Source organism: Nelumbo nucifera, chromosome 3 (genome assembly GCF_055504915.1).
Source record: "Nelumbo nucifera cultivar China Antique chromosome 3, China Antique-T2T, whole genome shotgun sequence".
Lineage (NCBI taxonomy): Eukaryota > Viridiplantae > Streptophyta > Magnoliopsida > Proteales > Nelumbonaceae > Nelumbo > Nelumbo nucifera.
In genome coordinates this window covers 102,705,191-102,731,189 of record NC_142651.1, presented here as the reverse complement: position 1 = coordinate 102,731,189, position 25,999 = coordinate 102,705,191, and the positions used below count along the sequence as shown (strand labels likewise).

Sequence of the window (25,999 nt, the reverse complement as noted above, 5' to 3'; positions counted from 1 at the left end):
ATAAGCCATCCATTTGATTCGAACGATTGGACTATTAGACTTGGGTATTAGACCTCTAACCAGTTCGTTGTCCAAATCGATTTTAAAAACCTTGGATATATGAGCCAAACAAATATTTAACATTGAAGAACCAGTTCCATCTATCGATTAGGGATACAATGGATTAGTATTTACATGTCTTATTTCATTAGTTATATATTACTAACAATTCTATGAACAATTTTTTGAAGAGAAGGCTTAGAATTTGCCTTTATTTTCCTCTTCTTTTCTTCTTTCTTCGCCCGTAAAATTAAAGCTTTGAAATGATTATCCGAAAAGATATAATATCGGAAAAACTTATAACTAACCAATGGTATCAAAAACATGCTAACCAATTAGGTGATATTTATTAAAATTTACAGATGATTATGATTGGTCAAGGCTCTTCCAGAATCATGCCTTTTCGCCATCATAAATTTTCTCTGAAGCTGAAAGTTCATGGGCAACCATGTGAATCCATTTAGCTTTATTTCTTCAACTACCATGCATTAAATAATTCATCTATAAATAAAACTGCAAATAAGCAGCCTCATGCCCCAGCCTAGAATATGATAAAAAATTGGCATAGTTGTGATGTACATATAGACATAGTCATATATTTAAGCATTCATTTTTCTTTTATTATTTTCCTTTATTATTCAGATTTTGTTGCCTGATCAAGGGCCCCAGATAGAGCTGATGACAGGCTAGGATTGATGTAGCCAACCCAAATAGCTGGAATAAGACTTGATGTGTTGTTTAGTGATGGAATATTGAAGACGACGTTTACAAAAGAGTTCAATAACTAAACATATGAGAATCTACGGGCTTGTTTAAGTTTTTGAACCAGGAAAGAACAAATCATGATGCAACCTAGATCTTTTTCCAAGTTCTTAGGTTCTCTGTTCCAATGACCTCATTCATGTATCAATGTATCTCTTAAAATAATTTCCCAAATCCAGTAGGATTAATTAATTATTAAAAACTCAGTGGTGGCTTAATTGGTACGCTAGCTGAATAATCTCAGCTGATGTGCAAAATTCAGTCCCATTATTTCCACCTAATTTAAAGAGTTATTAATTAAATACCGTATCCTGTCTGTAAATTTGGCATCAATCCACGGATAGAATTCAATTCAACTTTAGAAATCTTAATTTCACCCAAGGGTGGATTGAACTATAAAATCCTCAAAAAGGAACTATTAAAAACCACTGTTGATAAAGAGGGCCATGGTATTATTTCAGTTGAAAATTTGTTATCAACTTTTAAGAAAGAGATGGGATTCAATCCTCACAAAATCATTCTCACACTGTTATATAAGTATAATGATATTCTTAATACATGGTTACAAATGGCTGTGAGGACCATGTCAGCACGGTCTTAATCCGACTTCTCCAGGAATAAGGAATCACGGATGATGCTGTCACAACTGCAGCAATGTCTAGTGGCCCCTCCACCTTCAATGGCCTACGCTTCTTCTGACTTCTTCTCTTTGTTTCTTCCAAATTCCAAATAAGATGAGAAGATAAGCATGAGAAGAGAAATAATGGAGTTCCATTGACGAAGTTCTTCAACCGTTCAACGTACTTAGATTAGACTTTTCAATCAATTGTGGCAGGAATGAAAATACACCACATCTTCTTAATGCGTTCTGTTACTTCTGTACCATGGTGTCGGATGGCATGGACATCGTGTCAGATGAAACTTTTAAATAAAGTATTTCAATAATTTATTGCAAAAAAAAAAAAAGATTACATCCCTCGTAATGGATGTCAATGGGTCGGGCTAAATGGTATGATACGACTTGACACGACCCGAATTAGGGTAAATATATTTGGTTTTATGATCGGGTTATTGTTTTGATTATTTAATTCGAGTGGGATTTAGGTCGGGTTTGGTTTTTTGGCTGACTCATTCGATCGGGTCATGATATCTTGTATGTATATAAAGTATTTTTTATAACATTTTGGTTGTTAACTCTATAGCTTTAAAGTTTAAATTAATGGATTTTAGGTTTTTAAAATATGTTAAAAAATACAATTAAAATATTACGGGTCAAATCAGGTCAATACCGGATTAGACCCTATAGAATTAGATCAAGTTCAAAAATTATATATTTTAAGGTGATCAGATTAGGTTTGAATTAGGGTTGAGACAAACCCGTGCCAAACCAGACCTTGTCCACCATGGCCCAAATTCAATTCATGAGATTTAAGTGTGAAAGATAAATTGCAATATAGTCTTAATTTAATTCACACTATGACCACATCTTAAACATTCTTTTGCATTGCGGAAATGATTCATATAATCTATGATACCAACCAATGAAACCACCCCAACCACCTGATTGGTCATTTAAGAAGCCTATTATTTTATTTGAATAGAGGAAATTGTAAAAGAAATTAAATTTCTTCATTTACATAAAAAAGAAGGGAGAGGTAATTCAAACTAAACAGAGCCTAAATGGTGTGCAATGTAATGATGAATTCCATTATTCCAACATCCAAAATCACACGGGTGACGGTCTCTTTATGGCTTATGCCTGCCACCCCAAAAAAGTGAAATATCGGAATCACCCGGTTCATGTGCATCAAGTGAAATCTCCACTGGCCGATTAATGACTTCTGCTTTTCATTTTCACGTTCAACCTACCAAAAAATAAAACTTTCCTTTTCTTTATACTACTAACGATGCATTTATTCCGATCCAAAGGTTGCATGACTCTCGATCCGTTTCAGACTGGATGAACAAACGAACTCCTGCCTCCTGGTGGTTGGGATCCAGATCGGAATTCAGGCAGATCATGCGTTGCGTTCCATGGGATAAATCATAAATGGCGTATCGGCGTTGGCCGCGAGACGTAGCTGGGACGGCAATCGGTGGAGGTGTGTGATCCCACCACTCTCAACCACCCATCTCCAGATTTCTATTTCCGTTCGGGGAAAGCATTACTTTTATGCTTCCGTGAACGACAAGCAAGCGACGAAGGGAGCAGAACCCGTGAAAAATGAAATTACGACTTTAACCCCTCATATCCTTCATGGTACGAAACCGCTATATCGAACAAAAAAGAAAAGTGGGGTTAGTTGGGTTGGGTATTTGAGTTGTGATGCACTGCTACATGCTCCGAGACACGTGGAATCAGCAATGCTCCCGCGTTGTTCGCGTGATAGATGGAATCATGGAAATCGTTCTTTCTCCTGGAACCGCATGAACTTCACCAAAATCTCGGATTTCCCTTGTTTGGACGATTAGTTGGATGTTGTGGAATTCGGATATGCTGGAGTCTGGATCAATACTGGCCAATTATGCAATCCGGATTTCCTGCCCACAGTTATCTAGCAGCGTTTAATTGCATCACACATCCCATCTTGTATTGCAGTGTGCTGTCGGTAGGGTGTGGGCAGAGAAAGTGAGTAGGAAATTTGGTTAGATAGATTTGTTCACCTCCTTAGTTTAAAAGAATGGACAGATCAGGCGCTGACGAGATCAGAGTGTCAACAGGTAGTTTGTATTGAGATAGATTTGTTCACCTCCTTAGTTTAAAAGAATGGACAGATCAGGCGCTGACGAGATCAGAGTGTCAACAGGTAGTTTGTATTGAAATTTTGGTACTGTGATCAAACAGATTCGTCGTCATTCGACTGACTGACTGACCTGCGTCTACGCGATAAAATTCCGACAAATTGTACCATTCACTTCGACCCCAATTTTCTTCAGTGCGAATCCTCAGTACCCATTTCATCCCATCAAAACCATAGAGAGTTTGTTATTTTCTATATACATATATATATATATATATATATGTAGAGAGAAGGACCTTTCTTTTTTGATCAGCTTCGGAGCTTTTCCTTCTCTTCATCTATCTTTGCTCACAATCCAACTTGATTGGGTTCTCTAGACGTAATAAATTGAGAGCCCATCGTCAGAGATCCTTCTACTATCGTCATTTGATGAGGGTACATATTGGGTTCCGGGAGGAGGAGAAGGAGAAGAGGAAGAGGAAATGAAGTTCTGTAAGAAGTACCAGGAGTACATGCGAGCACAGGATGAAAAATTGCCTGTGGTTGAATTCAAGAAGCTTAAGAAGATTCTGAAGAAGTGCAGGAAGGATTTTCAATTACGCCAAAGTAGCGATGAGGTCCTTGATGTTTCCTCATGTCCCCAAAAATGCCCAGGTATCCTTTTCTTAGTTCATTTGCCTGTTTATTGTTTTGGCTCTGCTTGTTTCGTTTGCTGGATTTCTTTATTAGGATTCTCTCTTTCTCTCAATGCCCTCTTTCATTTTAATCCTTGCTCATTGTTTTCTCTGCATCTAGTTTGCTTAATCATTTCAGAGTTGCTATAGGGGATTGTACTGATACAATGTTTGATTATGGGATGGCATTTGTGCTCACTGGATGTTGGAAACGGTTGATAGATCTTGGTTTTCTTCTTCTTTTCTTATTTCTTTCTCAAGGAATGTAAAAAAATTCAGAACTCCAGCTCCTGAGGAGTGGAACTCAAGAAAGAACCTCCCCGTGCGTGAGCAGCTTCCCCCCCAATTAGTATACGATGGAAGCACAAGCATGCGTTCTTTGATTGTTACTGAAGCTCAGTTTGGAAAGAGTACAAATACAAATATGTACAGTACAAAAAATAATACAAAATACAAGGTTTTGTGCTCTACATATTTGTATTTGTACTCCTTCCAAACTGATCCTGAAGAAAATTGCAGCGATAATTGACCTTGCATTTTTGTCCTGTTCCCTCTTGGCTCTCTTGTTGTTTTTCTCCTATTAATTAGTTTGTTTCTTTTTGGTACACCTTAAGTTTGACAGTTAAAAGGTTTGGATGAATTTACACATTGCTTTACCTTCAATTCAGAATGTGTATGAATTAAGGAAGGGAAATTCACAAGTGTCAGACCTGAATTCAGGGTACTTGGGAGTCAAATGCTGGAATATCTATTCTTCAAACGTGTTTCCGTTTTGATTTTATTGATTTTCTTTATCAATATCTGATTCTATTGATTTATCGTCATTGTTCTGATTATTTCTAGTTTTAATCATTTTCTGTTTGCGATTCTTTTATAGTTTGCGATGGGACCTTCTTTCCCTCCCTTCTCGAGGAAATGTCTGAAATCATGGGCTGTTTTAACAAGCGTGCACAGAAATTGCTTGATCTACACCTAGTCTCAGGTTTCCGAAAGTACATTATGTGGTTTAAAGGCAAAAGACAAGGTAACCATGTTGCTTTGATTCAAGAAGGGAAGGACCTGGTAGCCTATGCCATGATCAATGCTATTGCCATTAGAAAAATCCTAAAGAAATATGACAAGGTATGTATTTCAATACAAGCAGCATGTTTGGATACCATACAAAAACCATTTCATTTTATTCTCCAGAGTATTTAAAACCACAATTTTCATCATCTAAATTGAAGCCATCCCTGCTTGTATAGGAAAAACTGAGATGAGTTCATTTCTTGAAATTCTGAATACCTTAGTTCTACATTATCTTAAGAAGCAGAAATGACTCAATAATTATAATTGTTATGTTTTGCCCTTCAAATCCATTGGAGGACCTAGTGAAATCAGTTCATTGCTGCTGGCAACAAAAGATGTGTAGATGTATTGCTTTTCCTTTTTGATAATTTAGCAATGTAACTATAATATGGTTTAGCGAATGGGTGTTTATTTGATTTTCATTCTGAATATAGATTCATTACTCTAAGCAAGGGCAGACCTTCAAGTCGCAAGCTCAAAGTATGCATATTGAGATCCTTCAATCTCCTTGGCTTTGTGAGTTGATGGCTTTCCACATTAACTTAAGGGAAACCAAGCCCAAGTCCCAAGCAGTGGTAGGGTTGTTTGAAGACTGTTCTCTCACATTCGATGATGGCAAACCATCACTCTCTTGTGCACTATTTGATTCTGTGAAGCTGGATATTGATCTGAGTTGTTCTATATGCTTGGTAAGTCTTCACTTTGGTTTTGCAAGATTAAAGCTAACATCTTATGTACATGTAGTCCACATGGGTCTGAAGTAGTGCATCATGTATTTCATCCTTCAATCTTCAGTCATGATAACATGGTTTCACATCTTTGTTGCTGGAATTCTTAATGGCCAACTTAGGAAATCTCAATATCCTTACTGTACCCTGGGTACTCACTTTCCTGTCGTCAATACTGCGTCTTAGACACATTCACATGAGCAAGCATGATTATTATTATGGGATGTATTAAGGTATACTTGTTGTTCTATGCAATAGAATAATTCCTAGAATGCTTCTCTCCAGCATCTCGACTCTGCCACTGGCATTTCATTGGGGGCATTATCTGACAAATCCATTTGACTTGTTTGTAACAGGAGACAGCTTTTGATCCAGTGTCTCTCACTTGTGGTCATATCTTCTGTTACATGTGTGCTTGCTCTGCTGCATCAGTGACCACTGTAGAAGGACTAAAGGAAGCAGATGTTAAAGCTAAATGTCCACTATGTCGACAGGTAAAATACAGTGAACTTTTTAAATTTCTTTTGGTCTAATATATCCCTCCCCCCCCCGACACAGGCAAACAAACCTGTTCTCTATTCAACTTTGTAATAACACCCAAAGCATATAAAAGTAAGGAGATATTCTCAAATAATTTAAGTTAATAAAGAATATATATTACAAAGTCTAAACATTATATGTTGAGGGAACTGCAGTCGTAGAAAATGAACATGTGAACATGTTGAAGGAACCGCAAGAGAAGTAGTGAGCTTCCCTACATGAACTGACATATTTCTTTCAGGTGGGTAGATCTTGTGGCCAATCCAGACTGTCCGTCAGATAGGGGACCCTGTGGATTGGCCATATATTCAGTTGGATGGTCCATATCAGCCATGTGTGCCACCTTGTATTGTTGATTTTGCAATTAATGTTATAAGTGCTCAAGCACAGAAGTGAGGAATTCTCATTTCAGAATGTTCAAGGCCTAATTTCCTATCTTTATGCCTTATACATGATGCGAATCCAGGCTTAGAATAGATAAGTACGTGGCCCTTGTTAGTGCAGTACCTGTGCCTAGAATATAAGCAAACGGAATACTTTTCCTTTTGTTGGATAATAACTACAATATTACTATGTTGATTGTCATTTCCAAATTGTTTCAGGCAGGGGTTTACGAAGATGCTATACATTTGGAGGAGCTTAGCATTCTATTAAGTCGAAGGTATATTTTGATTGATTGTTCAATTTCATAGCGTGATATTATTACAGACTGTGGATCTCCATTATGTCAAATACTGTCAACAAGGCTGAAATTGCATCTTGGAAGTTGGAACCATACCTCCTTCCAAGAAAGCTCCACACCAACTTATGGAGACCATATGTTGCGTTCAAGTGTCTTGACTCTTGAGCGTTGCTTTCATTCATCTGACAGTTTTCCCTCTGTGTGCATCTTCAAACAGCTGCCATGATTATTGGGAGCAACGTTTAAAGACAGAAAGAAAAGAGAGGATTCGACAGGCAAAGGAGCACTGGGAATCTCAATATAGAGCTTTCATGGGTGTCTAATTGAAAACTTCAAATGTCAAAGTGAACTCAATTTCTGTAGCGGTAACTTACTTGTAGAGCTTTAAGAACAAGAATCAGGTCATTGGTTCCTCAGTTTCAATGGGAACATGAACCATGTGGCCAAAGTTGAACGGATGGTCGTAGCTTAGGCTACGGCATAAGTGAACGACAGGTGGGCTAAGAGAATTGTGTTCTGATTCATTGAAAACTACATGTAATTTGGTATTCAGTTTCAGAAAAAACTACATGTGGGAATGGCTAATCTTCTGATCATCAAAGTGACCTGGAGAAGAATCTGTTTGTTGCACACTTGCACTTTGTTTTTGATAACCAAGGTCTTGAACTTTGGTAGTGATGGTTGTAAAGCTTTGTTTGGTTCTGATTTTGAATTAGATTATTGGATTTGAAGGGTTTTCTTAGATGCTTTGGTGTGTGCGCATGCATGTGTTGATTCTTCTCCTTTAGGCGAGCGGAGAACTGGGGAAAGCAGGGAATTGTTGATGAGTTGAGTGAGAATTCACCAAAGTCATTTGCCTTGGCCATTCAACGTGTTCAAATAAGAAGGAACAATAAAAGGAAACATTTGATAATGATTTCAGAATTCAGATTATTTTTTTAATGCTATTTTATATCAAAACAAACTTAAAACAATAAATGTTAGAGTTTTTTTTTTTATCAATAACTGAAAATTATCATTAAATTTAATAAGGTAAGAGTACAAGTAGAAAGTGAGAGTCAGTGTCAGTTGGACCGGACTTGGTCCAATTCAATCCGGTCTGATATGAGTCCATTACAAATGGATCAGGTCCAATCAAATGAATACTTTGGACTATTTTGGACCAGTCCAATTCAATGTTTAGATCATTCAATCTGTTCAAATTGGTTTTAATTTAGATTTGTTCTAATTCAAACCTGGTCCATTGACACCTATGTTCTTTTCTTCTATCAATGAACCGGATATTGATTCAACCAATCAATTCCAATAAATGCTTTAGACCATTAAGTTTGGACTTATCCAATTTCAATATATCTTATTTGTCTGTCCAACCCATCCAAATTAATATTGATTTGGATGGGTCCAACCCAAAACCGGTCCGACACCCCTAATGATAGGTAAACCCTCTTATCTCTCCCCCTTTAAGTATTAACCACAAGTTACAACTGTGCAAAAAAATTGATTTCTCCCAACCCCTTGTTTGGCTAAAGGTTGTAATACCCATAAACACATGTATTCTGTGTAAGTTTAACCAAACAATCATTTGGGGGATTAAACAAGAAAATGAAATAGGGAATAGAAGAGGTAGAGTTTCAAGACAAATGGGGCAGGAGGTTTGGATCTATTATAGATTATTTTAAAGAAAAATAAAACTTTTTCTTTTTTTATTCTAAGAGTTGGAGGAGCATTATATAGTGATCCTTAACATTTCAGTAAAGTGGGCAATGACCCACTTTATTACGTTTTTAACCTTCATGGATCTATGGGAGTAGTTTGTTGTTAGAATAATTTCTGTCTCAATCCGGATCTTCTACACTTTAGGCTTCACACAAATTGGTTCTTAAAATAGAAACACAGAAAAACTATTCTTGGTTACATGTGTATTTTTTTGTTTTCAAAACTGAAACCAAAAACAAGTTTTTCGAGTTTTTGGTTTACAGTTTTCATCTGGTTATTTAATATCATTTCTACAACCTACATTATATAATTTCTATACTACAAAATTTGTTTTTTGTATTTATAAACATCGTTTTGATTATTTAAAAAATATATTATTTTAAAAACAAATAAAAATAAAAACATTCACGTAGGTGGTGAACACCCCCTTAATTTCATCTCTCTCTCTCATTCCCTTTACCTTGCATATTTATAAGATGTATCTATAAGGTGCAATTATGCAAATGAGAAATCATGGTTCAAAGTATTGATACACCTAAATATGCCTGAATGGGTGTATTGGCACTTAGAACCTTGCGCATTTTATTTTTTTAGTTTTTTTTCAAGGAGGTTTATTTAGTTTTATGTTATTTGATTATAAAAAAGAGTATCTTTAAAGATACCTTAAAAAAGGCATATCAGTACCCCAAAGATAAGATATGATATACCCAATACTTTGAACCACATATGGAGTGTATCGTATATATAGTTTGAACCTGCAATCTAATTCACTTGGCTATGTTTGGTTTGATAGCAAATACATTAATACAAGAACTTTCCATCAAACTTCTGTTTCCCTCTTATTTCCCATGGAAATAAATATAAGATAAGACGCAATAGGTGATTTAAGAGTTTGGATTAACTACCAATACACAGTTTCAACAATGTCCCAACCAGGCATTGCTGCCCTATATGAGAATATCTTCTCATGAATGACAAAGGAGATGTTCTCAATGTGTGGCTGCAGTGGCCTGTTGGGACTGGAAGAATTTTGTTGTAACGCATCCCTTACCCATGATTCAACCCATTTTGACACACTGCATAAAACGCATCATCTGCTACACACAGATTGTTGCCACATCTCTACCCACAGAGCACCACCAACATGTATTGGGAACATCTCACATAAATGACAAGGGAGATATTCCCAATACATAGCTGTAATGTCTCGTGGGCGGAGATGTGGGAACAACTAGTGGATAGTAAATCCGAGCCCAAAATGAATGGATTGAATAAATTGCTTTATAAATTGCCAACCCAAAGGTGAATCCACCTTTCATAAGGAAGATTCATTGGTTCAGTCTACAAACAGACGAGGAAGCATGACACTAGTTAAAAAAATGGAGCAACTCAAGATAACCAAATAACCTCCCTGACAGCAACAATGAAGTTTTGATGTTCGTAGTATGCAAAATTTGGTACTTTCAATCTTTTTATTTTTATTTTTATTTTGCCAAAATAAACTTAGAAAGCAGTGTTTTAAAAACCGACCTGAGGCCGATCTGTTTTTGCCTCTGGATCGCAGGTATGTATGTATGTATGTATGTATAAACATATATTTTATCAATAAATAATGTATAATTATGTTTTGCATGTAATATATGAAGTATTTTATATTTAATTTATGTTTTTTAATTCAATTTTTTATTTTTTATTTATAAAAATATTGAAAATTGCGATTCGAGGCCAAAAGGGGGGTTTTTTCATGAAAATAGCATGGCTTGTAACACATAGATCTCAAAAAGTTACCCAAAATAAAAAAAAAACACCTCCATCGGACATCGGAGTGCAAAGTTATGGCCTCTTGAAGTTTGTATACAAAGTTAGTATGCAACCCACAACTCGGTCACCAGATCAAATGGGTCAACGGTCCAACCATCCAGGTCAAATGATTTTTGACTAAGTCAATAGTTTTTTTTTTTACCTTCTTCGGGTTTTACTCAATCTAGACCTAGAATCTTGAACAGGTGATGCTTCGAGTGGTTCAACCAGCCAAGTCAATAATGGGTTGAAAACACTGTGAGATACTAAAAAAGCATATATTACTAAGGTAACGTCATTACATAAGGAGTCCATATTGCTTTGTTCAATTCTCTGCTTATATAGTTTATACATATTATATCAAAAAAAGGCAAAAGTGATAGGCTTGACAATCCAGTCTTCATCTTCATTTTGGTAGAAACTATATACTACGCTTTCTAAGTCAGAAAATATGAACAAAGTTTTTAATTCCAATGAGTGAGCTTGTTGAAGACCATGGAAGAGGGCCCACCATTTGGTTTGTGGGGGTTTGACAGAAAAGATTCTCCAGCTTCCCGAAAAGACAATCATTTTTGGAAGAGAGAATAGTAATTCCAATTCCTAACTTCCTGCTTTCACTTTGTTATATATATAAAAGAACCATCAATGAACATTGTGTACTTAGTTGATGCAATGATGTGAGAATGTAGGTATATAGGATGCTGAGAATCAGTATCCTTTCCCCCACATAATATAGAGATTCATGCTCTCCATTAACTGAACCGGATTGGGGACTGGTTTATTATGAGTCGCTGCATCCTCGAGTCCCATATGAGTCTGAACAGTATAAACAATTTCTAAACATAGAGAAGTTTTTCTTCTTTGGATACATCAGTTCGCTTAGAAGCCAACTAATCCATTATGTACTCATTGAGTAGGGTTTTGTGCATTTTGTCTAGGTTAACACCAAGATTGGATATGAACCACACTGCACAAGCATAGTGCCATGAAAAGAAAATATGCCGCCAAGTTTCAGTTTCACAGTGACAGATAGGGTATTTCATGTCCTCTTCTTGCAAGTAGGGGTAGCCATGAGTCGAGCTGCTCACAAGCTATTCGAGCTTGGTTCATGAAAAACTCGGTTTGGCTTGGTCTAAACCGAGCTTTGAGATAAACTTGAGCCTAATATATAGGCTTGTTTTCTAATTGAGCTGAGTTCGAGCTTAATAAAGCTCAACTCGTGAGGCTCGCGAGCCTATGTCACCTCGACTCATCACCTCAGCTATTGAGGGAGACCTCGACCACTGAGGACCTCAGCTCGGCACCTTGGCAACTAAGGATGACCTCAGCTGCTAGGGAAATCTCAGCTCGACACTTCAAGAGCTGAGGGAGACCTCGGCTTGAAACCTCAGTAACTAAGGGAGACCTCGGCTGCTAGGGAGACCACAATGCAGCACTTCAGCTGTTAAGGGAGACCTACAATCAAAGGTAGCTGAACTCAAACCGAGCCGAGCTCAAACTTTCGAGCTTTTGACTCGAGTCAAGCTTGAGCTCAAGTTTCTAATTCGAATCGAGCTCGAGCTCGAGCCTGATAGTTTATGAGCGATCCGAGCTCGAATAGCTAGATATTCGGCTCGACTCGGCTCAAATCCACCCCTAGTTGCAAGAAACATAATTTATCTCTTGTCTTTAAACCATTCCACTGGGCCTTCCACATAAATATTTGAAATCCCATAGGAACTTTGGTTTTCCAAATGAGGTTCCATTACATGTGTTGGCCTGGAGATGATGGTTGGCCAGCAATGAACAATTTGTATCCAGGCTTTAACATCAGTCCCAAATTTTGATCTTTTCCATATAAGTTTGTCAACCAATAAATGGGATGAAGTCAATGTTTGAAGGATATGTTCTTTACCATGTTCAATGAATAAATTGAGATTTTGATCTTCCCATAAGCCCGATGGTGAGATGAGGTATTTTACTGTTAAATGTTGGGGAGGGGGTTCAATAGAGATTTGAAAATTTGGGATCCCATTTGGTAAGGAGGGCATCCAGGGGTCTGATAGATGGACTAAATTACCATATCCCAAAGTGTTAGGGCTTTCTTCCACTAGCTTGAGTCTAAAGGTCTCTTCCTTAGTGTAAACAATGATCTATTTTGGATATATTTCTCTTTTAGAACATGCCTCCAAAGCCTAGTTTCTCTAGTAAATAACTTCCAAATATGCTTCGAAAACATTGTTTGATTGATATCCTTCATCCTTGTAAATCCCGATCCCCCTACAATCTTCAGTTGGCATAATTTATTCCAGTGAACGGTGTGGTGTGATTTTTTATTAGCAGAACCATCCCACCAGAAATTTCTTTGGGTCTATTCCAATTTTTATAATGGACATGGGCAGAATGGATGATCCCATAATATAATTTGGGATAGCTTGGAGTGTTGACTTTATCATTGTGGTTCTACCTGCTTGAGATAATAGTTTTGCTTTCCAAAGTGCTAACTTAGATCCCATCCTCTCCAAAATCTTCTTTTGGTGTTTATTACTTATTTTCTCAAAATCAATTCGAGCCCCCAGGTATTTCTCCACTTGTTTTAACTATTTCATATGGAGAAGTGATAAAATAATTTTCTTTGTCTTCTATGTATTCCCCTACTAAACTAAACCCCAGTTTTCAATTTATTTATTTTCTGACCAGACAACATCTCAAAATCGTTTGGTGGGTTTAATACTAGTTTTATTTGGCTGATCTCATCTTTGCAGACAATTAAACAATCATCAACAAATAATAAATATGATATAGGAGTGCCACCTCAGATAAGCTTAATCCCCTAAAGCCTCTTTTGTACTTCAGATTTGGATAGAAGACAAGACAAGATCTGCATGCCAATGATAAATAGATAAGGGAATAAAGGGTCCCCTTGTCTAAGACCATTTGAGAGGGAGAAGAATTCCTTTTGTGTTCCATTTATTTTGACTAAAAATCGAGGTGTATCAAGACACCATTTAATCATCCTACACCACTTAGAAGGAAAGCCCATCTCCTTGAGAACCTCAATAATGAAATCCCTTCTCATTCTATCATAATCATTTGACATTACAATTTGAGAAGAATCCATCCTTTCCCTTTCTTTTGTTTTCTCATTTTGTGTATTACCTCCTATGCTAATATGACATTATCCACACATTGCCTACCTTTGATAAAAGATGACTGATTTGGGGCAATTACGCAGTTCAGATACTTCTACATTCCAAGGACCAAACATTTGGATATGATCTTATAAATTACATTACAAACACTGGTCGGTCTATATTGGGTTACTGACTTAGGAAGTATGAAGAAATCTTGCACCAACTGGCAAACACCTGTCTTGATGACATTCCTAAACTTTTGGAAAAAAATAGGGAGTAAACCCATCTGGACAAGGGGCCTAGTGGGCTCTTAGGGATTTAACAACTGACTTAATTTCTTCTTCCGAAGGTGGAATCAATAGTTCTTGGGCTTCTTCCTCAATTAATTTCTCGGAATTTAGATTTTGTATGTCAATGGGTTTAGAATATATAGTGTTACTGATGTTTTTGGCTTGGTGTTTGAATGCTTTGGCTACTTCCTCTAGGGACATTAAGTCACCATCCGGAGATTTGAGAAATTCCAGAGAGTTTTCCTTCTGTTAAAATTTGTCATTTGGTGAAAATACCTAGTATTTCAATCTCCCTCTTGGAGCCAAGTTTCCCTAGATTTCATTCTCTAAAGAAATTCTTCTCTATGCAACCATTTTTTATCTTCTTTTTGGAGGATTTGTTTCTCTTGGAGCCAAGTTTCCCTATATTTCATTCTCCAGAGTGATTATTCTCTATGCAACCATTTCTCACAATTAGTCTCCACTCTCTCAAATCTTTTTGAGTTCGAATGTTTGAGGGCACTTTTACATCTTAATTTGCTTGGGATTGATGTTGCACCTTCCATCAAGGACCATTGGTTTTCAATGGTTTCCTTGCATTCCTCCTCTTCACACCACATTGGCATAAAGTGGAATTGTTTGGGACCAAAGACTTTTTGAGGATAGGTGTCTAATAATAGTAGGAAATGGTTTGAGAAGATTGAATAAGTGGAGGTGATTCAGGCATGTGGAAAAAGAGAATGCCAATCAGGGGTTTCCATTCCCTTATCTAGTTTTTCTATGACTTTCCTACCTCCCCATTTCTTGTTTGACCATGTGAATTTATTTCCCACTGATTCTATTTCAAGGAGGGAGTGGTTCTCAATTAAAGCAGCCAATGGTTTGGATACTTTATTTGAGCTTGGTTTTCCCCCACTGTACTCAGATGGATCAATGATATCATTGAAGTCCCCAATAAGGAGCCAATTTCCCTTGTTTCTCATCTTGTCATTTAGTTTTGTCCAGACTTGAGATCTTTTTTGTTTTTCAGGATGACCATAAAACAGACAATAAACCATTCAAGATTCATTTGAGATGGTTTTACTTTGATGATTATCCATCTATCACTATTTTCCACAAGGTCAAATGGGAAGTCTAATTTCCAATAGCAAAAGAGGTCACCAGATCGACTTCTAGTAGGGGTGAAGCAGTTCTATGTGTAGCCAAGGATTTTCCCTAAGACTCCGTTTGGGTGCAATGCAAATACAAATATGCACTGCACATTTTTTGCAGAACCGGTCCAAATGTATGCAAAGTAAGGCCAAACGTCTGGAAGCACTTTGCACTCTCGTTGTTTGTTTTGAAACACAATTTTTTATTGAATGTACTTGTTCATGTTTGGCTTGTTAATAGATGCAAAAATAAAGTGGTCCAACTCCTGAATTTGGCCCACTTTCACCAAATTTGGCCATAATTGACCATTACTTTTAGATTTTAAAATTTACCTATTGAAAAGCTCATTTAAGCCACTTTCACTACTGAGTAAATTCTAATCATTACTGATCCATTAGCAAATCAACCATCAATCCTGAAATAACCCAGCTTCATGCTTAATTGGATTTTTGCTTTTAGCCAATTGTCAAACTACCATATCATGCTGAGAGGGAAAGCTGAAATTCTAACATTTGCAGTAATTAGCTCCTTATATGAACATAAGAATCAACATCATCAAGGCAACCACACTACCTATTGACCCAAATTTGTTCATAAACTGAATCACAAACAAATTCAATGAAAAAATATGTAGCCTATAGGCACCAAATATCGGTTGCACAAAGTTTTAGTTGCCCCTTGTCCATTCTTGAACTCTCAAATAGTGCTTGAGATAGCAGAACCATATGCCAATAGTACCAATCAAAGGGAGAAAAAAAATTATGCCTACTTTGTGTCTGTGACTCTCAGGTCACATGTAAGAAAAATTATTTTAGGATATCATTTGAATGCAGATTAATCATCCAAACTAGAATCTTGACATGATTGTCCAAAAAAATTCAATGCATCAGTGCCTCTAGGATCATTTGTGACCAATCCCTATAATGTTGGCAGCCTAAAACTGCATTTGCATAATTGTGCCATGAACTCCATCTTAGACATATACTGTCCAAGAATTTCAAATTATGATCAACTTTCCAGTACATTGTCTCCACTTTTGGTGGTAAACATGTACTACCAAATGCCATGAAGAATAACATCTGGAATTTTTGCACAAGGTAGCCACCTTCAGAGGTATAAAGAATAACTAAATTAAGTGATTGATTCCAATTGCCTTCTATATTACCCATTACAAGTTAACTTCAATGTAACAAAACTACCTCCATTTCATCAACTACATTCAAACGCATGGCATTAGAGTGCACTACAAGTTTATTCTTAAACAACTATAACAATGAAGTATTTCTAACCTTTAGTGGAGGTGCAAGTCGAGCACCTAAGTTGAGAAATTTATATTATGTGGGGCATAGGCTTTCAATCCAAGGCCATTCAATTTTTAACAAATTCTCAACAAGCTACTACTGTACACAGGGATTTTACAATCATTGCCTATGTAGTCCTATACCTTATCCCCAAACCCTGCTAAAAATTTTATTTCTTTTGATGAATCTCAATCCTTCTTTTTCCCAATATTCTTCTTCTATGCATTGGTTCCTTCTTTATTTTATTCTTCAGGCTTGAGCAAGTTAAACACATCTTTTGCAATCTAAACTAATAATATCATTTTTCATATTTGGATTTAGTAGGTTACTTAGCTCCTTTCTTTTTCATTATTATTATTACTTTAAATTTTGATGTCATTAATGTAACTCCCAAATCCAATCAAATATAGAATCAAAGTCAGATCTAGGGTGTAAACAATCCAATTGAACTTAGTTCATCCTAATCCAGCCTGAATCTAATCCATTTACAGCACTATCAATATCTAACAAGGATCAGATGTAATATACAAAACCATTTAGGAATCTATCAGATAAATTTTCTAATGGGATGAATTTCTGAAGCTTCACTTGTAACCAGATATCAGACACCAGATCCAACAGCTCAAACATCCTACAAGATGTCAAGGCGTTATTGTTGTCCTCAAAGATTTTTCCATTAATTGGATTGCTATCTATCCATTGCACAAATATCCAAAACACATCTTTAATCGATAACACTCTTCTCAGCAAACAATTTTACCTTAAACATCTACCCTCCAAATGGATATTTTAACCTAGGCATCAAAAATAGTTGCTTTAGGGGAATCTCCAGGCAATGAACTTTAAAATTTTCCTTCCAATCTACATACTTATTTTGAATGCTTTTAATTATATTATCCATTAAAAAAGGCTTTTGATTTTAATAGCATCTATTCCATAGTTGTATGATTGCATTGCCCCCATGCATAAACATAGCAAATTTTTATAAACACTCTTCTGTAATTCTATAATTTCTCTTTTTGCAAAACTTTCTCCACCTAAACAGAACAAACCCAAACTTTTACATCTGAACTTGTCAACAACTTTATTTAAGTAAATGATAGGGGATAAATCTTATGATTGTTTTTAGACTTCTAATTGTAACTCAACTTGTACAATCTAGGACAAATTTTAACATCACCACACCATACATCCTCCTGAAACCTTACCCTATTACCTTCACCCACCAAAATTTAGAGAACTCAGCAAGTTCCTTTTGGAGTTCCGTGATTCCTTTCGACAAGAAAACAACATATGAAGAAGAAATCACTCTAGTGTCCCATTCAAATCTAAGTAACCCAAATTTACCAATAACCAATCTTCTCCATAAAGCATCCCCCTCCCTTCCAAATCTCAATAATAGCTCCCTAATTCCTTACATCCATTCCTCCAAACCTCTTACTCTTGCAAACCTAGATCCAATCAATCAAATGAATTTTCTTTCTTCTCCACCCTCTCATAGGAAATCATGTTGAATTTGTTCCATCTTATCAGTAACACTTGATGAAACTTTTAGAACTGATAAGAAATAAATATGTAAACACCATAAGAGCACTTTTAATGACAATAATTCTACTTTCAAAGGTAATTAATTTCCTTTCCAAGATGAAAAATTACCTACTGTACTAGCTTGGCTGAGCAGGGGACTAGATGTCTGATTGCTAGATGGAGCTGAATGTGAACCAAATCTCCTCTTACATTCAATCGAGTTACCATTCTCATTAGTGTGCAAGAGAATTGAAGATGGTTGTACAGCCAAAGCTGGAGATGCCCTGGTTCTATACTGGTTCCTATATTTGTTTACATTACATACCATATATGTTGGGCAATTCAATGTGCATAAAGACATCACTATGCTTCCATCAAACATTCTCAACACCTTGAAACCACCTACCTCTAAAAGTTAGAAAAACTTGTGTAGGTGGTCAGAAATTTAGCACCTAGAACCCCAAATCCCATTTTTAAGACAATAAGTTCTTAGGGTCTTGAATTTCTTCCCCCTCAAGAGCAAAAAACTCACCACCAAAAAGTAACAAGTTCAGTAATATATCTATACTTCAGTCCCTTTGCTATTGGACCAACCAATTGCATTCCTTAAATCACCCTAGTTGTGTTCTAAAAATGAGGTATAATCACTTATTTGGTGACTTATGATATGTTTATTATTATATGCCTCTATATCATCAAAAAAATGTTGATGTAGGCCTAGGAATGCTAGTCATGGGTCTATACAGTTGGATATGGCCTCACTAGGGACTACAGTTCTTTGACCTACTTAAGTTGTTTTTACATTAGTATAATCACTTATTTTAATATACAGCTTGGCACAATACAAGTTTGTTTCATGAATGTATATATTCTCTAGAATTTCATCCCTACACTTTGGAATGGTCTAATCAAACATGTTTGGTCATCCCATTTATTTAGGGTCACATCTTCTTAAACACTCAAGTTATTTCTGTTACATAGATCCACATTCCCTAGTGTCAGCATTTTAGTTATGGAGAACACCCTTAAAATATAGAGTTAAACTTTATATAAATGTATGGGTAGAAATAGGAATGGCAATAGGGCGGGTTTGGGGCAGGGCACCCCCTCCCCGTTCCTGCTCTGAAGTCAAAATACTTTGCCCCGTACCCGCCCCGTCCCCGATGGCGGGGCGGGGCATCCATTCCCCATCGAGGATGAGGAATCCCCGAATTTTCTCCGCTCTAAGGTAATTATTTAAAAATTATATATTTTATGAACAATTTATACATAGGATATAGGAATTTTGGGGGTATTTTGGGAATTGAATTATAATACTTTAGGGGTAATTCAAAAATAAAATTATGGGATCCTAGGATTTTAAGAATTTAGGGAAAACTTAGAGATATTTTAAATATCAATATTAAACATAGAGATATTTTACTAATTTACCTTCAGGTTCGGGGAATTATATATAAAATCCATCCCCGCCCCATCCCTGGTTCGGGGAAAATATTTTTTCCCCGTCCCCGCCCCATCCTTGTTTAGGGTCGGGGAAAATCCGCCCCGTTTGGGGCGGGGCAGGGATATAGTAATACTAACAAATACAATTCTTAATCAAATTGGATTAGGATGGATCTGGATTCAAAATCAGTTCTTTGTCCATGGGTGTTTATAGTTATACTATTAATACAATTCTTATGTTACCTTTTTCAAAAAAAAAAAAGAATATATAAGTTTTCACTTATTTATTAACCAAAAACATTCCTTGGGTTGAGAGACATCCTATTCTTTTTGGTGGTCTTGTTTGTGTTCCCTTTCCACCTCCATTGAGGTTATTTGTCCTTTTCTTTGTAGCAACTTCCTTCACCATTTGCTCCTTGTTGATGTATTATTAGTTATTTATCAAAACAAAGGAGAAAAGCTAAATGATGTTATACACTATATCACCTTGACACCCAAAACCGATTGATCTTGTGTATTCTTCTTTAGACAAGACAACTCTTGACCCAAACACCTGAAAGTATGCTTTGCCATATCTTTATCTTCCATGTTCCTGTCTTTTTTTTTTTTTTTGCTACAAATTATCAGCCAATAGGTGTGTAATAAAAATCATTTCTGATGTACGGTGTACAAAGTATACTGACTTGCTGGTAGCACTCTCCCCATGAATGACACTATGGATGAATTTCAAGACAAGCTCCTTACTACATGGATGAATCTTAGAAACTGGGCCTGACTGTAGTTTGGTGACACGACTTTGGAATAAAAATGGTCATCTAAATAGTCCCTACAACATGGTGAAACAAACTCTCATCCATTTTAGATTTTATCTGCAACCAAGAAATACACTAGAACAACCTTCATATATGAATATACCAAAAAGTGTTCCAGTAGGATAGTGATAAATATGGAGTAAAAAATTATACTAAATATTTAAAACTCCATCAAATACTATAGGAGCACCTCTGGAGCATCACAAAAAAAAAAGATTTTTTATTAAAAAACTTGAGGGCTCCTGCATAAATAACTTCTGGTGAAATCACACCAACCAATTTCCTCAGAATTGTAGTTTTTTTTTGAATTTTCACCATAAATAGTATAAAAAATCCATAACTAATCCAATTTCCATAGAAAACCTGATAAATAATCTTTGGAAAAACTCTACCAAGGTCTGGATATTTTTTTTTTTGTTCATCAAATCACAGGCCTGCTACTACCCTTCTGACATCGCAAGGGATCAACTTTGTCTTGTTTGATCAACAGACACGGGAGAGAGCAATAAGTACTCTGATGCTAACTTGAAAATTTGGAGGTTATTCTATGAGTGAGAGTAGAGAGAGTAAACAAGAAGATGAGAATAAGAGAAGAGAAATCAAGACTTTGACAGAAAATAGAAAACTTGGGCTCTCACACCCTTATAACTTAATATATAATTATATTATATGCCTTCTTAAAGAAAAGAAATTACAACTGTAACCCCAACCATTAAGTAAAAGATGGATTAAATGAAACGAAAACTAGATTTCAGTGAATGAACTCACGATAATGATCAGTGAGTTGAGAGTATATATATATATGTTGTAGTGTGTATAGATTACAGGTACAGATAGATTAACAGCTGTACAGGATAAGCTTTACAGAGAGATAAAGATAGCTTTGGTTATCTATCCGACTGTGATTTACTTGATTGACTTGGAATCAGACTCTTACTATCCTTATCCCTTGGGATCAGACTCTTCCTATCCTTATCAGCCCCCCCGCAAGCAGATGGGGGGAGGAAGCACCATCAGCTTGTTCCTCAAGAAAGAAAATCGGGAAGAGCTGAGTGGTTTTGTAAAAATGTCTACTGGCTAATCTACACTAGAGATAAAATGAACAACTAAGGCCTTGCGAGCAACTTGCTCCCGAACAAAATGGTAATCAATCTCTATATTCTTGGTGCAAGCATGGAAAATAGGATTTGCAGTTAAGTATGTCACACCAAGGTTACCACACTAGAGGACAGGAGGAGAAATAGGAAGGATAACAAGTTCACGAAGGAAAGATTGGAGCCAAAGTAATTCTGAAGTAGCACAGGCTATGCTTCGATATTCAGATTCAGTACTAGACCAAGAAACAATAGCTTGCTTTTTAGAGGACCATGAGATCAAATTGGGGCCTAGGTAGATACAAAAACCACCATGAGACCTTTTGTCATCCAAACAACCTACTCAATCAGCATCTGAGAATGCATGAAGGTGAAGAGAAGCAACAAGCAAATGAAACCCATAATTAATAGTGTGCTTCAAATATCTAAGTATGCACTTGACTGCACTCCAATGCTCAGTAGTAAGGGCATGCATGTACTGACATACCTTGTTGACAGAAAAGGCTATGTGAGGACGAGTTATGGTTAAGTACTACAAAGCACCCATGGTGCTCCTATATAAAGAGGGATCTAGAAGAGCTTCTCCAGTGTGCTGTTGAAGCTTACAAGTGGATGCCATGGGAGTTCCATAAGGTTTTACGCCATCCATGTGAGCTTTTTGAAGAAGATTCGCTATATACAGTTTTTGAGACAAAATAATGCAACTGGAACTACAAACCACTTCAACACCAAGAAAAAATGTGAAGGACGCAAGTCCTTAACAACAAAGGAGGTGCTCATGGTAGCAATAAGATTTGATATAGTAGTAGAATCTGAACTAGTGATAATGATGTCATCAACATAGATGAGTATAAATATAACACACGAAGGAGATGTAAGTATAAATAAAGAAGTATCTGCTATTGATGCCTGAAGTAAGAATGCACTAAGCTTCTGAAACCAAGCCCGAGGAGCTTGGTTTAACCCATAAAGAGACCTATGTAAATGACAGATATGAGTAGGAAACTTTTGATTAACAAAGCCTGGAGGTTGCTTCATGTAAACATTTTCTTCAAGATCTCCATGAAGAAACGCATTTTGAATATCAAGCTGCCTTATAGTCCAACTCTTGGACAAAGCAATGGTAAGAACAATGCATATAGTTGCTGGTTTTAAAACTGGACTAAATGTTTCAGTAAAGTCAATCCCAGGTCATTGATTGTAACCTTGGGCCACAAGTCGTGCCTTATAATGGTTGATAGAGCCATCTGGGTTTCTCTTGGTTTTGAAAACCCACTTACATCCAATGAGATTCATGTCATCACTGCGAGGAACAAGAGTCCAAGTTCCATTTCACTGAAGAGAATCAATTTCTGCTAACATAGCATTCCTCCATTGAGCACTTTTGTTGGCTTGACTGAAACAAGTTGGCTCATCACCATCGACTTCTAGTGGGTGATGAGAAGCAAAATAAACTTTGGTTTTATAAATACCATCCTTCCCACAAGTAATCATAGGGTGTGCATTGGTGGCAAGTGGTGGAATAAAGGCAGCACTTTCAATAGCACCCGTAGGGGAATGAGTGGCTTCAGAATGAGAACTAGCAGAACTTGATGGTGTGGCAGGAACTGAATCACAACTTGATGGTGTGACAAAAGGAACATTATCACTTGAAATTGGAGAAGCAACTGAATTGTGAACATTATCACTTGATACAGTATCACATAGTGAAGCTTCAACAATAGGAGGAGGTCCAATAGATGTGGTAGAGCTCTTTACCGATGAAGAAGAGTTAGAAGCAACTGTAGTTGCACAATAAGACTTGAAGGGAAATGTATCTTCATCAAACTGAACATGTCATGAAATAAAAACTCTCCTTGTAAAAAGATGGAGACATTTGTACCCACTATAGCCTTCAAGATAACCCATAAATACACAAGCAACATAACGAGCTTCAAGTTTATTCTTATTATAGGGTCGAAGAAGAGGATAACAGGTGCAACCAAACACTTTCAACATGCTATAATTAGGTTTAGTATGATATAATACCTCCCAAGGAGATTTCATAACAAGCACTTCTGTAAGAAGTCAATTAGCAATGAAAATAGAGGTCTGAAATGCTTCCCACCAATAATTCTTAGGGACACCAGATTTCTCTAGTAAAGTTATCCCCATTTCAACGATTTGCCTATGGCGTCTCTCAACATGCCCATTTTGTTCCTAGGTGTGAGGACAAGAGAAGCGATGCAAAATGCCACATTGGTTCAGAAAGGATTTAAATTTGACAAATTCTCCTCCTCCATCTGTTTGAATGGATTTAATCTTGGTATTGAAAAATTTTTCAACTTGCAATTTAAATTTGACAAAGGTGTCAATAGCATACAATTTCTTAACAAGTGGAAAAATTCTTTGATATCTAGAATGGGCATCAACAAAGAGAAGATAGTAGTTAAATCCATGGACTAAAGTTACAAGTGATGCTCCCAAACATCATAAAACAATAAATCAAAAGGATCATTGTATAAGGACTCACTAACTGAAAAAGGTAACTCATGGCTTTTGCCAAGAGGACATGCATGACAAAAATCCATTCTTTTATTTGTCGATACCGACAATGAGCTGGAGTTGAGAACATGCCTCACAATGCGCGGTGCGCAGTAACCCAACCGCTCATGCCATTTATCCATCGAAGTTCTGACACCTAGGAATGCTAAGAGAGAAGAACTTGGATTAGATACTTTACTTGCTACCGTCTGTAAATCATAGAGACCATCTCTGCTACACCCCTCAAGCATGACTTTCTTTGTCTGTTGATTCTTCACACAGAATTTGTCTGAGTGAAATTCAAAATAACAACTGTTATCTTTAGCAAATTTAGATACTGACAGCAAGTTTTTGCAAATCTGAGGTACATGAAGAATATCTTTCAAAACAAAGGAATGTGATGGTGAAGAAATAATAGCAGACCTAGTGTGTTTAACTGACAAACCTTCTCCATTTCCAATAGTGATTTGTTCTAGTCTAGAGTATTCAGATTGCAAGTGCGAGTTGGCAAGAACAGCTGTCATATGATGACTAGCACTTGAATCTGGGTACCAACTATTGTCAATCATTGGCCCTGTAGAAGCAGTATATGCAGCAAGAGAGCTCTTTTTTGGACAAAAATCTTTGTCAAACCTGGCTCTACCCTTTCCATCAGAAGTCTTTTGTTTGTTTCTATAGTCATCAGTCCTAACAGATTGATAATGTTTCTGAACAGCCATATTAGCTTGTGGTTGAAAAGATTCAAATAGAGTCCGAATCTGTTCCAACTGAAGTTCATGGTTGGTGAGTAGAGCTTGAATATCATCACAGGTGTGCTCATCAACACGCAACAGCAATGGAGTGACCAAAGACTCATAATCTGGGCCAAGGCCACCTAGGACAAATTGTATTAATTCAGAATCTAAAACTGACTCTCCAACAGCGGCTAGATTATCAGATATTAGCCTAGTTTTTTGTAGATAATCTACCATGGACAAATTTGTTTTCTTCAGATGAAAGATTCAGATTTAGTGCTGGTTGACCGGGTTGTAGTGGGGAATGTTGAAGTCGAGCTTGACATGATGAATCCTAGCTCTGATACCATGAAACGAAAACTAGATAGATTAACAGCTGTACAGGATAAGCTTTATAGAGAGATAAAGATAGCTTTGGTTATCTATCCGACTATGATTTACTTGATTGACTTGGAACCGGACTCTTACTATCCTTATTCATTGGGATCAGACTCTTCCTATCCTTATCATTAAATAGCTTTAAAATTCTCAAAAGATATCTATTGCATCTAGAATTCATCATCTCCAAAGAGTCCATGTGGTTCTACTTTCTGGTCTACATTGAAAATGTTGATAGATTTATTTGTTCTTAGTATGGATGGTCTTTTACTTTTTAGTTGTATTTTCAAGGATTGGGTCATTGGGTAGTATGTCATCACTTGTTCTTCCCTTGTAACTTTCTTTTTGTGTTAATACATTTTCATTTCTATTTACTATCAAAAGAATATTAATTGTTCAAACATATGACTACTTGCATAATGCATGTTTTAATAAACCAGTCGGATAGAATGGAGCCATAGTGAATTATGGATCCCACTAATGGGTAACTAGCTAATCCACTAATGGGGGGTTCTTCCCCCACATCTTCTAACCAAGACTTCTCATCTTCCCAACTAACCTCAAACTCCAACAATATTGAAGGCATTAAACAAACACTAAAAATCTTGTTGTCTAGAACTTGGACCCTGTTTTTTAATTGGAAATCATTTGAAACTATAAAACATAAGCCAAAACAAGTTATATACCTTGGACCCCCCAAGAGAAAATTCCTAACTCCCCTAATGACAATAAATGACTTTGATTATGATAGCAAAAAGAAGGTAATACATCATCTAACAAATTAATAACCAATCAACCGGTATTCATAAAAATAGGTGGGGGTTAACTTTGGCTATTGGGGCCCAACAGCTGTTGAGACAGTTTCTGGGTTGGGCACGTTCTGGGCAGTTCACCTATTCACGC

The 25,999-nt window shown here is 36.6% G+C and overlaps 1 protein-coding gene across 1 annotated transcript; it reads left to right on the top strand.

The window, feature by feature from the left end:
* Positions 1 to 3,111: 3,111 nt before the first annotated feature.
* LOC104598961 (putative E3 ubiquitin-protein ligase BAH1-like 1) lies at positions 3,112 to 7,976 on the top strand. Its single transcript, XM_010261281.3, has 6 exons — positions 3,112 to 4,196; positions 5,094 to 5,338; positions 5,719 to 5,973; positions 6,369 to 6,506; positions 7,155 to 7,213; positions 7,452 to 7,976. The coding sequence occupies exons 1-6, from the start codon at positions 4,025 to 4,027 to the stop codon at positions 7,555 to 7,557; spliced, it is 975 nt and encodes a 324-aa protein (XP_010259583.1). The 5' UTR covers positions 3,112 to 4,024; the 3' UTR covers positions 7,558 to 7,976.
* Positions 7,977 to 25,999: the final 18,023 nt, after the last annotated feature.